Source organism: Elgaria multicarinata, chromosome 5 (genome assembly GCF_023053635.1).
Source record: "Elgaria multicarinata webbii isolate HBS135686 ecotype San Diego chromosome 5, rElgMul1.1.pri, whole genome shotgun sequence".
NCBI classification, from domain to species: Eukaryota; Metazoa; Chordata; class Lepidosauria; order Squamata; family Anguidae; genus Elgaria; species Elgaria multicarinata.
Window position 1 is genome coordinate 115,012,738 of NC_086175.1, and position 14,002 is coordinate 115,026,739.

General features: G+C 41.4%; 1 protein-coding gene across 1 annotated transcript in view; it reads right to left on the reverse strand.

Moving 5' to 3' along the window:
- DDX10 (DEAD-box helicase 10) overlaps positions 1–14,002 on the reverse strand; it is a 210,116-nt gene that overhangs the window by 166,255 nt on the left and 29,859 nt on the right. Inside the window, exons 10-11 of the mRNA XM_063127078.1 lie at positions 4,579–4,680; positions 610–697 (exon numbers count right to left, since the gene is read on the reverse strand). Coding sequence (XP_062983148.1) covers positions 610–697; positions 4,579–4,680 — 190 coding nt within the window. The remainder of the gene's footprint in view (positions 1–609; positions 698–4,578; positions 4,681–14,002) is intronic.

The window sequence follows — 14,002 nt, forward strand, 5'->3', positions numbered from 1 at the left end:
AGATGACTAAGGTGAATGGCCCTGGTCCAGGTAAGGCTACCATTGGATACTGCCTGGCATAATATAAAACAGCTTCCTGTGTCCATATAGCTGTGGAGAGCTCAGGTTTTCTGCTGTCAGCTATCTGCCTCTCAGGGCGGTGTGGGAAGAAGAAACAGCCTTGCTATTGTTGCTGTTAAGTTGGCTCCTGGGAGTGACTGTAGTTAGAAGCCCAGGACGTCAACTGTATTTTTAATTCTACAGTGAAGAGTTTGTGTTCCTTTCATAAGACACTGTGCCTGTCCTTGGAGAACACCTTTCAGTCTCTATTGCAACACACATAACTAAAAATCTTATTGAATTTCAAGAGATATCATAATTAAAATATACCATTGCTTGGATCCAAATATGTAGCTGGGCTAGCAAAAGCAGTCCTCCTCACCCACTTCCACCCAAGGCACACCCAACCATACACACCCCGAAAATGCTACTCAGAGGGTCAGGAGGCTGTGATACAGGGGGGGAAGGGGATCCTCCGAAATCAAATGAAGGCACTTTCTGTGAGAACAGCCCTTCTCAATCCAACCCCAGATAAATAATTATACCAAAAGTGCTATAAGAGCAACTTACCCGTTGTGCTCTCTCTTTCAACTCTTGATCTTGAGCCAAGAATGACTGCAACTTCTTCTGGATGTCTACAAGCTTCTCAGGGTTGATTCTGAGGGGAACAGCCAGAGGTGGGTGGGTGGGGAGAGAAGGTGAAAAACAACACTTTTTTTAAAAAAAAAAAAATCTCCTCCTAAAGGGTTTCAAAGCTCTGTATCAAATTCACAGGAGCACTTTTCCCCTCTCCCACAGATAAAAGCTATACCCCTCTGAACAAGACTCAGTGGAAATCACATCAGGCATGAAGACTATTCTCCTCGAATGAATAATGCAGGCAAAGCAAACAGAAGCTCTGGCCTTTTATCCAGAGAACAGTTTAAACTGGAAGAGGCAACGATTTTTCAAGGTAAAGCCAAACAATTAACATTAAATTGCTTCTTGAGCTTCTAAAAGGGTGGAAAATTGAGCTCACCCTGAAGAGGGGAGCAAAATATACGGCAATAAACTTCACAATGACACGGTATTTCTCATGAGAGAACTGTTGAAGACATTATTTTTTTTAGCGCTTAAATAAGACTGAGGCATTTCTACAACTGCAGTTTCACAGATAGGTAGGACGCACATGGATGCGGAAATTAAGTGGTTCGCCATCATGGGACAAGGCTAGGACACATCTGTATCAAACTCAGTATACCCCATTGAAGCCTTAGAAACAATATTGGCTTCTATGGCTTTTCTAGACCTTTGGGATTTCAATGAAAGTAAGCAAAGACTGACTCATGTACACAGAGCAGCTGTCTCTAGGCAGCATGGACTTCATGTAATCTGTGCAGAAAAGACATGTCCTCAAATTATTTGGGCCAGAAAATGGCCGAAAGGTAAATCATGCACTGATACTGCTGAAGAAAAGAAGTCCAGCCTTGAGTAACATGCCGAGCCTGGCAGGCTGGGGATTCTGGGATTTGTAGTCCCGCATTTCTGGAAGGCACCAGACCAGGGACTGCTGAATTAGACCTTACAGCAGCCTCTGACCCCCTGAAGCCATCAGCATTTTAGCCCCTCAGCAAACCCAGCTGAGGCAGTTGTATCTAGAATTTGGGTGTAACACTTCTAGGTATAAAAATGGTTAAGGCTCATTAGCTCCACTGCCTTTCTACAATAAACTACAGTTCTGCTATTTAAACGACCTTTGCAAGTCATTATCTGCCTTTCAGAAAAAAAAACCAGAAAAGCGCCATTTACTAGGATTTGAAAGCTTTACTGCATCTTCACTTATCATCTATGATTTAAAACAGCATGGTAAACAGTATTACTGGAAGCCAACAGCTACTTCAGTGGAGCATGTGAACCAATTTTGGTGCATATTGAGTGACTGAGATATTGGGCACCCAATGCTAATTAGGTTTGTATGCATGGAGGTATAAAACAGATGTCATTACGTTGTAAGAAAGGAGACTATCAGAGGAAAAGGGATAAAAACAGCACTAAAGCTACAGACTTATATTTCAGATTAACATTTTAATGCAGCAGCACAGGAATTTCCTAAACTTCTGATAGCTTTTTTGTCCTGAATTAAAACCAAAGGCACACTTTTGGCCAGCGTTCCAACGGGGATGGGGGTGGATGTTTTGACTCCATCCTAAATTCACCAGCCAATTGAAAGACAGTGGGGAAAAACCAGGGTCACCAATATTTTGAAAGGGACAACATCATTTTTTGAAAGGTACATGTCAGGTAGCTTAAAGCAGCAGTTTCACTGGTGAAAATCAAGTATTAAAAAAGGGGGGGGGAGAGAGAACACCATCAATTGTGAAAACACACACACACAAAAACAGAGAACAAAACAGGTTTAATGAAACTGATTAGAAACAATGTGCCAAATTCAAGTGGAGCTATGCCTGTTGAAATAAAATCATGTGTTCGTAGAAAATATATTTAATCATAAACACACACAAAGCCACATACATGTACTCCCATCTTTTGTAAGGTTTCGCTCTCCCCTCAATCATTCCCCGGTTTGGGGCAATGCTTTTCATTCCACTCAACATTTGGCTTGGCCTTAGCACATTTTACTCTTACACCCCAAAAGTTGTGGGTTGTTTTTGTTTTTTTAAAAAAGAGTGGATAAGTAAGAAATACTCACCTCCAGAGGAACCCGCTACCATGTTTCTGGGTGGAATCAATGATCTTTGATATTTTTATTTTATTTTTATTTTTTATTTGTTGCATTTACATCCTGCCTTTTTTATTTATTTATTTTATTTATTTATTTATTTATTTATTTAAGGATTTTTATGCCGCCATTCAGCCAAAAAAGGCTCTCGCAGCGGCTTACAAAAGTATTTCTTGACAGTCCCTGCCCACAGGCTTACAATCTAAAAGATGTAATTTTTTCCTCCAAGGAACCCAAGGTGGCATACATAATCCTCTTTCTCTCATTTTTTATCCTCACAACAACAACCCTGTGAGGTAGGATGGGCTGAGAGTCTGTGACTGGCCCAAAGTCACCCAGTGGGTTTCCATGGCTGAGTGGGGACTAGAACCCGGATCTCCCAACTCCTAGTCTAACACTTTAGCCACTACACCACACTGGCTCCAGAAGAACCCTAGTTCAGGGGGGAGAGCACAAGCTTTGAACGCAAAGGGTTCAATCCCTAGCATCTCCAAGTTGCGCAAGGAAAGATTTCCATCTCAAACTTTGGAGAGCCACTACCAAGTAATGTAGACCAGGTATAAGCAACCTTTTGGGGCACATTTGTCTATTCAAGAAACTGTCCTTGGCACAAAATGCGTATACAACTGATGAAAGAAAGTCTGGGGCAGTGACTCATGCAGGGATGCCACAGGATGTCTTCTCTGTGGGTGGGTAATTCTGCTGTATTTCTGTCAAGGGAATGACTGAACACTCCTGTCACTCCAGATGCAGAGTTGGGAGAATGCTCAGAGGAAGCTGATGAGAAGGACTCAAGGCTGCAGCAGTTGAATCATGCAGAGATGCAGCGGGCACCCTGTTCCATGGGCATGGCCTTTGGCATCACAGGAGTCTTTAATTAATTAAATTCATTGCTCATTGTACACTAGGGAGTTCTTTCACAGCACACAGCTTTGGATTGTTATATCATAACCTCCATGAAAGAGCCAGTGTGGAATAGTGGTTAAAGCACAGGCAGGCAACTGAGTGCCCTCCAGATGTTTTAGCCTATAACTCCTGCATAGCCAATGGTCAGGGATTCTGGGAGTTCTATTGAAAATATCTGGAGAGCACCTGGTTATCTACCCCATGAGCACTAGGCTAGCAGAACATGGGCCACTCACAATCTCTCAGTTGAAGTAGTGGGATTTTTAAAAAAAAAATAGGAACAAGAAAAACTTGAGGGGGAAACGGGGGGAAACTAACAGAATGAGTAAAAAATCTCAGCTAGAACACAAAAAAGAGATTTCTCACAGACTGAAGCTCCCGAAAGGCAGCCTAAGTCGTGGTCGAAAGAGAACTGAGGGAATCTGCGGGGCATACACAGTAGGACAGTGGGTGAGGGATCCCACCAAGACAATCCTCAGCTATGGAAGCTTCCCGAAACAAGGCTCAGTGCAGGCGCAGAGCCCATAATCTATGGGATGCCCAAAGACCATGAAGAGGAATCTGGGAGTTTTAGTCTAAAATATCTGGAGGGCACCAGGTTGTCTACCCCCAGGTTAGAACACTGGACTAGGAGAACATGGACCAGTCACAATCTCTCAGCTTAGTCTACCTCACAAGGTTGCTGCAAGCATTAAAAAGGGGCAGGGGGGAGAGGGGGAGAGAGAGAGAGAGAGAGAGAGAGAGAGAGAGAGAGAGAGACATACCCACATGTCACCTTGCGCTCTTTGGAAAAGATATCCCTTGGAAGGGATGTATGTGTAATAAATGAAACTAATGAGTGAACTGAAGCAATAGGGAGGAGATGCAAAGAGAAAAGACCGACCACAATAGATACAAACAGCTAAAAAACTTACTTGATGTTGTTGACAGGAACTTTCTTCTGTGACAACTGCTGAATCATACTGTTTTCCTCAGAAGGAAGCAGCACAAGCAGAGCTTCGCCGCCTTCTTTGAACCTAAATAAGGAACAGGACAGAGTTTGAAGGCACATGAAGCAGCCACCTTGTTGAAGCTAAGCTGGTCTGGGTCTGGCCAGTGCTTGGAAGGGAGACCACCTGAAAGCCACATGTAGCCACCTTGAGTTCCACAATGGAAGAAAGGTGGGATATAAATGTAATAAATAAATAAATGGATGGCTGTGACGTTTTCCTGATAAGATTTCCGCATTGTAAGTAAATATGAACAGCTCTTCTTAGGGCCAAATTAGAGACATTAAATACATTGTTGCTGGGTTTTCTTTTCTTTTAAGTGCATGTATCAGCTGCAGAGGAAGGGTTTTCCTCAGAACTGCTGCAAAGTGAAAAATAAGTTAAATTCCCCCCTCCACGCTATAATCTCAGTAATCCTAGCTGATGCCATTTGCATTTCTGAAAAAAATCTGTTTATTAAGTACGAAGACACATTTGAAGTAGTCCAGTTGCATATCCACATTCATGTGTCAAAACATTTTATCTCTCTAATCAGGTATTTCTGTATTTATTTTTAGGGTTTGACATTAGAATCTCTGATTCATAGTAAATTGTGTATCAATTGAGGCAGGCTACTCCAGTGTATGACTCACCATGGGATAAAGAAGCCACTTTTTGGAAATGGCTCCACCCCAAGCTGCCATTTTATAACTGGCTCTGTTGCCAAGCCACCGCTCTGTAATGGGCTCCCCCTTCCCCATCCCCATTTTGTGACTGGCTGTGAGTATGGATCTTGACACCCTGGCTGAAAAAAAAGTAGATCCCGCAAGCCAAAAGTCTGCCCACACCTATAATTTAAGATAGTCCTTTGCCTATCTCCAGGCACACTAAGGCCCTGCATAACCTCAGGGACATCACAACGACAGTGACAACAACCTCTCTGCCCATTTTATTATTTCATGGGGTGTAAGGCAATCAGTGGCTAGTAGTTCATATGCTACTTCCATCATCATCATCATCATCATCATCATCATCATCATCATCTATTTCTTACCCGCCTCTCCCTCTGGATCGAGGCAGGGAACAACACTGAATACAAAAATATAAAATACATAAAACTGATTAAAAACATAAAACCAATACATTATTAAAATCTTAAAATCTTTTAAGACATCTTAAAATTCAACTGGGTAGGTCTGCCAGAAGAGATCCATCTTTATAGCTTTTTTAAATTCAAGAAGACTATTAAGTTGGCGGATCTCTCCCACCAGGCCATTCTGCAGTCTGGGAGTGGCAGAAGAGAAGGTCCTCTGGGTAATGGTTGTCAGCCTAATTTGCGCTGACTGAAGCAAATTCTTCCCAGAGGACCTAAGTGTGAGGGGCAGATTGTACGGGAGAAGGCAATCCCGCAGGTAACCTGGACCCAAACCATGTAGGGCTTTAACGGTAATAACCAACACGTCATACTTCGTCTGGAAACTAATTGGCAGCCAGTGAAGTGATACTTGTAGGCTTCCCAGAAGCATCCCACTGGCCACTTTGGGAAGAGAAAACTTGACTGGATAGGACTTTGGTCTGATCCAGCTTGGCTCTTCTTATGTCCCAATGTAGCCAGCTCCAAAGTGGATAAAGAGTTTGTCCCCATCATGCTGAGGCCTAGAGGTTATATGGATAGCAGTGAGACATCTCCTTGTCCATCCATCTCCAAGGTCTTGCACCATGTTATGGGACAGCCTTTTTCAAGGGCAGAGGCTCTGGACAGATCCTTAAAAAAATAAAAAAAAGCTTACTAGCGGCACATTGGTGGCTGCAAAACATCTGCTGAGGAAACAAAACCATAGCACCGATGGAGTTAGCTGTTTCCAAAGTCTCCCATTATATTCACAAACCAAAGAGGTCAAGGGGGGCATCGCTGGCTGCACAAAGCATGTAAGAGATATTATAAATGACTTTCCGGTCTCTCAGTAAAGAATGACAGCTTTTTGAATTTTAGAATTTAAGATCTCCTACTTCAGACCATCTCCATTCAAAATCCCTCAAAAGCAGCTGTTACTGTCATTGTGCAATACGCCAAATGATCCTAACCGTTAAATGGAAGACAGTGAGACTCTGACCATTTTAAAGTCACAAACGTTATTACATATAAAGCCAACACCAGACTGCCTCTCCCTATCAGTCCACCTCAATTAAACAGAAATACTTTAGTCTGTGTGGGAGATCCTGTTCGAAAACCGAGGCGGCTGCAGCCCTTCAAATAAAGGATTTGCCAAGTATAAACGGTCTCAGGCTAAAGCTCCGTTTATTACAAGTAATTGCCTATTAAAGTGTTAAAGCGTTTGCTCAAATTTGATCAATGGGCTCTTTGAGCATCCAAAAAACCAACAGTGGACCAATGTCCACATTTACGCATCATGGCTCTATTGTACATTATGTGGCTGGAATTCGTTTTAAAAGTTTGGCTCCGAGGCAACTGAAAATATTATTCAAGGGAAAGGACTTCGGTTCAGGGGAAGAACAGATTTTTCGCATGCAGAAAGGTCCCAGGTTCAAATCCTGACCACCTCCAGGTAGGCTGGGGAAAACCCTGTGTATGAAAATTCAAAGAACTGCTGCCTGTCAGCATAGTAGACAATATGGAGCTAGCTGGACCGATGGTCTGACTCGGAATAAGGCTGCTTCCTATGTTCTAAGTGGGTTACATGCGCATGCATCACTGCCATGAGGCTTAAACACGAGCATACATCACTAACATGCAGCGCCCCACCCATTTTCCAGACCCCATGTACACATTCCTCAACAGCAGCTATATTTTTGGCCAACTCACTGGTTCTACACAATGACTGAGTATTGTTACAGATGATTAAATGGGCCTGAGTCACAAGCATGCAAGCCAAAGGTGCAAATTATTTGCATATATATAATTGGTTTAACATTGTATCTATCTAACAGTTGGCTTAGAATTTGCTGAGAATCTTTCCCTTCTCCCTCTAAAATCTGGAATAGCCCTGCTGCATTAACAACCCTACCTTATTTTGCATCTTTTAGAATCTAATTTAAAGTGTTTTATTCTGTTTTTATTTTATTTTATCTTGTACACCGCTCCGAAATTTTCAATGGGGAGCAGTATATAAATATTGTAAATAAATAAATAAATAAATAAATGTCACAAAAGCAGAGGTTTTGGACTGCTGAGGCATCCTCTGTGAGGCAAACAATGTGAAACTGGACAGGTCCATTCTTTTTGTCCCCAACCCTAAGCAACAGGAACCCACCTTGCTACAACTCCTAACTATGCCAGCCTCACAGCTGCAGAGGCTTTAGAACTGGGCACAAAAAGGCCCTTTTATATTTATTTTTTAAAATCCACAAATGGCAGTAAACCAGCTTCTAGCAGTGGGAGGCCAGATTGTGACTAAACAGGCACACGCCTTGGGCTCAAGTACACATGCACAAAGAAAAACATATGTAAAGCTTCTGATCATGGCTTGCAACGAATTGCAGTTTCTCTTTTTGTCCGTGTACAGCAAAATGCTGTTTGTGCAAACCATAGTTTATTCACAAACCAGGATACCAACCTAGCTTGATATCTTGGTTAGTAGAGGAGAGGAGAGAGTGTGTGAATCCAAGGCTCGCACCTGCTCGTTCTCATAACGATGCTTCATGGTTTGTCACTGACGCAGCCCTCAGTCTCAAAGGATCATTTCACACATTATACAGCAACAAACCAAAATTTGTCAGCAAGTGTTCTTGGAAGCAGCCAATTCTAGCTGTGAGCATAACATTTTTAAAAAATTTGAATGCCACCAAATCATGGTTCCATGAATGTGTAGCTGTATTGACATTGAGTTATACTTAGGATAGACCCATTGAAATCAATGGGACTAACTTATGTCTCCTTTAGTTCACTGGATCTACTCTACATGTGATTTAGGCCGTAGCTAGACCTAAGGTTTATCCCAGGATTGTCCTGGGGTCAAACCTGTTGATCTAAGTGCCACACAGGGCATCCAGCGCTCAGGCAGGGACGAACCCGGGATGATCCTGGGATAAACCTTAGGTCTAGCGACGGCCTAAATCTGTATCAAAACCATTACATAAAACAAAAGAGATCAATATCCGATTAAATGACACACAAACACATATCACCACTATACAATTTATGGTAGCTGAATTTTCAAATATTAAGTTTGCTGCATTCCTGTGCACCATGAAATGTAATGTTGGTGAAAAATATGTTACCATGGCCTTAAAAAATGAAAGCTAACAACTGCTGTCCTCTAGTGGTATTATATTCCATTAGATTATATAAAATGTGATCAAAATAATCTTCTTGGACTAAAATAAGGCAAAGGAGCAAAAGGAACATCAATTTTTAAAAAAACACATTTAAAAAAATGTTTCTGCATGAAGACACTCCAAGCTCTACTATCCAATCGTTAATAGCCCTGTACTGAAATGAGCCTTCTCATAGAGGTCAAGAGAATGTTAATGGTAACTTGTCTAGAGAAAAAGTGTAAATATTTATAAGGAGCCAGTAGAAACCTTTTTGCAGGATTTTAAAACAACATCTGGTATTCTCTAGTTCTTAAAAATGTCATAATCTAACCTTTATCTTTTGCTACCATTTGATAGAACAGAATTATTCCACAGTCAATGAAGTTATGAGACAGCCTTTCTGATTTTGGGGTCAGTTTGGGTTAATTAAAAAACTAAAACAAGTGTGCTCACACACAAAAAGTACCATTTTTTCTACTTTATTTAAGGCTGGGGTTAGTAATACAGATTTTCTATCATTCTTTAGATGAGTAAAGGCCCAAGAAAAAGGCCCAAGGAATCACTATAAACAGCTTAACTCCGGCATCACACCAAAGCACGGTTAAGAAAACTTTGCATGATATCTGAATTGTCAAACTGTGGTTTGCTACTAACCAGCAAACCAGTATCAGAAACCATGGTTTGATGTGGGTTTGCAGACCACAGTTTGTGCTGTTTATGAATTGTGATTTATTGTTTGTTTGTTTTTACATGTCTATACCGCCCAATAGCTGAAGCTCTCTGGATGGTTCACAAATTTGGGGTGATGTTCAAATTGACAAGACACAGTTCTGACCATCGCTCCATCTCCAGGATGGCTGCATCACAGAGACATGGGAAAGCATATGAAGCTGAAACAAGGGAAAACAAAAGCAGATAAGCAGCTCTTAACCCACCGGAAGGTGAAAGGCTGGTTTGGGTACTCAGTGATCTCTAGCATAAACTATGGCTTGATGTGATGTCTGAAATGAGCCATGTGTCCAACCCACGGGGTTTGGGGGAAGATAAAATGAGGGCCCATGAACACTTTCCTGAACTCCTGGAGAACAAAAGACTACTAATATGATAAATACCCCAAAACTCTCTCTCTCTCATTGTCAAAACAGTCCAAAGGTTTCTGCGTCAAATTTTCACAAAGATCTAATAATTTGATTTTAGACTTAAAATAGGTCCCTCCACCCAAATTTAATTACAGCCAGTACCCAGATTCCTAATTAGATATTTAATTTAGCTTTCATTCGATGCAGTTATGCACTCTCACAGCCCATGAAACTTTGTAATTATCTCTAACCTCATTAATGACTATTAAAAGTGTTGATTCAATTTTTTTAAAGTTTTTTTTTTTTAAGTGTACATCACTCTCTTGCTCACTCATTTCTGTTCTCTTTAAGGAGTTGCAATCTCATACTGGGAACATTTAGAGTTGGTTTAGAGGAAGGACCAAAAGAAAATTATTTAAAAGGTACAACCTGGACTTAGCGAGTGTTTAGCAATTAACTCCTTTGACTTCATATTTTTAACTGAAAAAATATATGGGAAGGGAAAAGTAAACATATTCACCAATCATTTAGAGTTCATTTTTCTGGCTTTTGTTAAAAAGTATTCCAATCGTGAAGTGTCCGTTTTGATACAGGAAGAGACAAGGATCAAAAACAGGAAAATACAAACATCAAACTAGCCTAGGGATTAGCCCTAGGAGACCCACTGGACTAAATCTGCGCCCAGCCGCCAACTGGGGGCTGGGCGAATTTATGGGGAATAAATTCGCCCAGCCCCCAAAAGGGGAATTCATGTGGCTATGACTTACCAACAACTCTGTGTGTGTGTGCTCGCACGCAGAATAGGAACTCTGGTCCAACATCCTCCACTACCTCCTCAAAATGACTTGGAACTACAACCACATGCCAACTATAGGATTAGATGCATGGTCAATAAACACAAAATGATCTAGAATAACTAGACTACATTTAGGGACTCTACAGATCAAGCCACTACAATCCCCAAGTGTAATTAAATAGCTGTTGATGCTCATATTTTCAGAAGAAAAAGTAACATTGTTTCTCTTCACTGCAGACCAGGGATATCCGTGTGTAATAAACCATGGGCAGTTGGAGACAAGCAGAAGAGAGTGGGCACACTGCCTGCAGCTTACCCACTACTCCCACTTTTAATTAACAACCTACAATCAGTTCCTTCATAGTTCATTGTCCTACCTGGACAAATGGGTTGCTTAGGGGGTAAACAACCTAGGAGTTAACCCAACAACAAATCATGGGTTGTTCAGCCCCTAAACAACCCATCGGTCCAAATTTGGATGTCACGTTCAACAACCTACAAAGGAGTCAATCATGGGTTATGATGTAAAAGTGGAAATGATGGGCATACAGGAGGCAGCATGCTCACAGCCCAGGAGCTGTTTAACCAATTTGTGGACCTTACATATGAACCAGGTCTTTGGCTCAACCAAAGATCTTTTTCACCAAGCACAGTCTAAACTAATTAAAGCTGTGTAACACTTCCCCAATATCTCATTCATTCCATCTGAAGACGACTACAAACTGTGAATTAGGTACATCATCATTTCCCCCCACCCATTTTGTTTTGGTCCCTTCGACACCCAAACCGATGAAGCATTTTCATGAATGTGAAAACTTGCTCAGTACTACGAGCGTAAGAACAGTCATCAATTCCCCTGGTGGCCAACGCCCCAATGGGAAACCCACAAACAGGACTTAAGGGCAAAAGCAACCACCCAGGTGTTCCCAGATACTAGTATTGAGAAGCATACTGCCTCTAATCCTGCAGCGTATAGCTACTATGACTGGCAGCCACTGATTGCTCTATTCTACATGAGTTTTTCTAATCTGCTTTTAAAGCCACCCAAGTTGGTGGCCCTCACTAAATAGAAAAGAACTGCTAGTGTTGGTTTTCTTTTCTAATGGACAAATTCAGCTACCTGTAATTTCTGTCAAATTTACACAATCTGCTCTATACATTTGTTCAGATATTTTAAGATTTCTTCACATAGAACAGGAGTACACCAACGTATTTGCAGCTACTGTACACACTCAAAAATAATTGCTGTGAAGTGGCAGCTATATTTGTCAATAAACCAGCTCAGACAGCTTCCTTTGCAAAGCTGCGTCCCTAGAGCATTCAGTTAACAAACACATCAACGAGAACTAGAAGTCACCAATGTGCTTCTCCCTGTCTCCTCTTAACCCATTTTAAACAAAAAATCTTGGATCAAAGAGCAGCGGCAGCGGCATGCTTGAATAGATTTCTCAGCATTTCCTTCCATATGCAAAAGGCAGGATACAAATAAATAAATATAATAATAATATGCAAAAAGTCAGAAACATGAGGTCAAAGGAAACCAAACGCAGTTTTCTTTAACAGAACTGGATTCTGTAATGTGCAATACATTATAGAACAGAACCCTTATTCCACTGAAAAATTATAGATGATACGGGGGGGGGGGTGCATTTTTAACACAGCCTACCAGAGAATCCAACAAAAAACTGCATCAAAATTTTCTGGCCAAGACAACAGTTGACTGTAATTCTGGGAACACATTTTTTAAAAAAAGTTTTTGTGACAATAGTCTTGCAATGGCTCTATGTGCCACAGAGTGTTTCAAAACACGTGCAAAGTACTTTTCTCTCATCATTGAAGAATGCTTTAGATCAGCCTTTCCAGGGATCACAACTTCCATCATCCCCTGCCAGCAAGGCCAATGGTAAGGGGTGATGGGCATTGCAATCCAACATCATATGGTGACCTAAGGTTAGGAAAGAATGCTGTAGATGCTTAAAGGCAGCAAGTGTCTTCCTCTTCACAAGCTTCCAGGTCTCAGCCCAAGTGTGTGGGAGAATATTACGTCTACTCCATTTTATCCAACCATAGACCAGTGCATAGGGTTCTCCTCAACCGTGCCCCACTGAATCCTCACAAAGGAAGAGGGTGAGTGGACCAAGATCACAAAGTGAGCTTCATAGCTAAACAGAGATTTAAATGCAGGACTACCTGGTCCTAGTTCGATACCCTCTTCACTACACCAGACTTGGTCTCTCAGTATTTCCCTTTGGGGACACAACACTCACCTCCTCACTTTGGACAAGGCCCAGAAATGTGAGGCGAACTAGAGCAAGTCACCTGTGCTTTTCTGGCACTGCTTCCTTTGAATACATGGATCAAACCTCACTGATGACAGACAGAACATCTGGAATCAATGCCTAGTCAGAGAGCATTACCCTCATGTCTTACTTGCGTGCTTCCCATAGGCCTCTGCCCGGCCACTGTGAGGAACAGGATGCCAGGCCACATCGGTCTTTGATCTGAACCAGCTGAGCTCTTCTTGTGTTCCTAGCCTGGTTTGAACTAGTGTACAGTCTCTTGAATTTGAACATAATGGGAAACTTTGGTTTCTTCCAGTATGGAAATGTAAGCTTTAAGCTTCCACACCTTAACTCCACATAAACTATGGAATTCACCACCACAAGATGTACTGATGGCCAACAGCTCTGACAGCTGTAAAAAGGGATTAGACACAGAGACACCGGTGGAGAAGAAAAACACTCCTAAGCAATATCAGAGTATTGCTCTTTATTGACGTTGATGGCAATTCCTTCTTACAATTTTTCAGATTTGCTTCCAATATTTTAATGGATCGCTTACTTGATTTTGATCCACCTTGATATATTACACAATTTGTTCCATCGCTTTATGCCTTGCACTGTCCCCTAGCGTCCTTCTTTTAGTAGCTCAGAGGTTTTCTTCTTGTTGTTCGGTTATTGCTTTTGTGCTTCAGCGTTACTGGACTAATATTATTTTCTTCAAATGCTGATCTGGATGGAGGTGTAAAGACCATGCCTTACTCCCAGGCATTTAATGGTTTATGATGAGGCATCTATGACTCCTGTTTTAGAATACTGTTCATTTAAATTGTTTTTAGCTGTTTTTGTTGTTTTAATTTTTCTATGTTAAAAATTGTAGATTATTGTCATTATGTCGTCTTTTCGATTTTTATGAATTGTTGTAAACTGCCCAGAGAGTT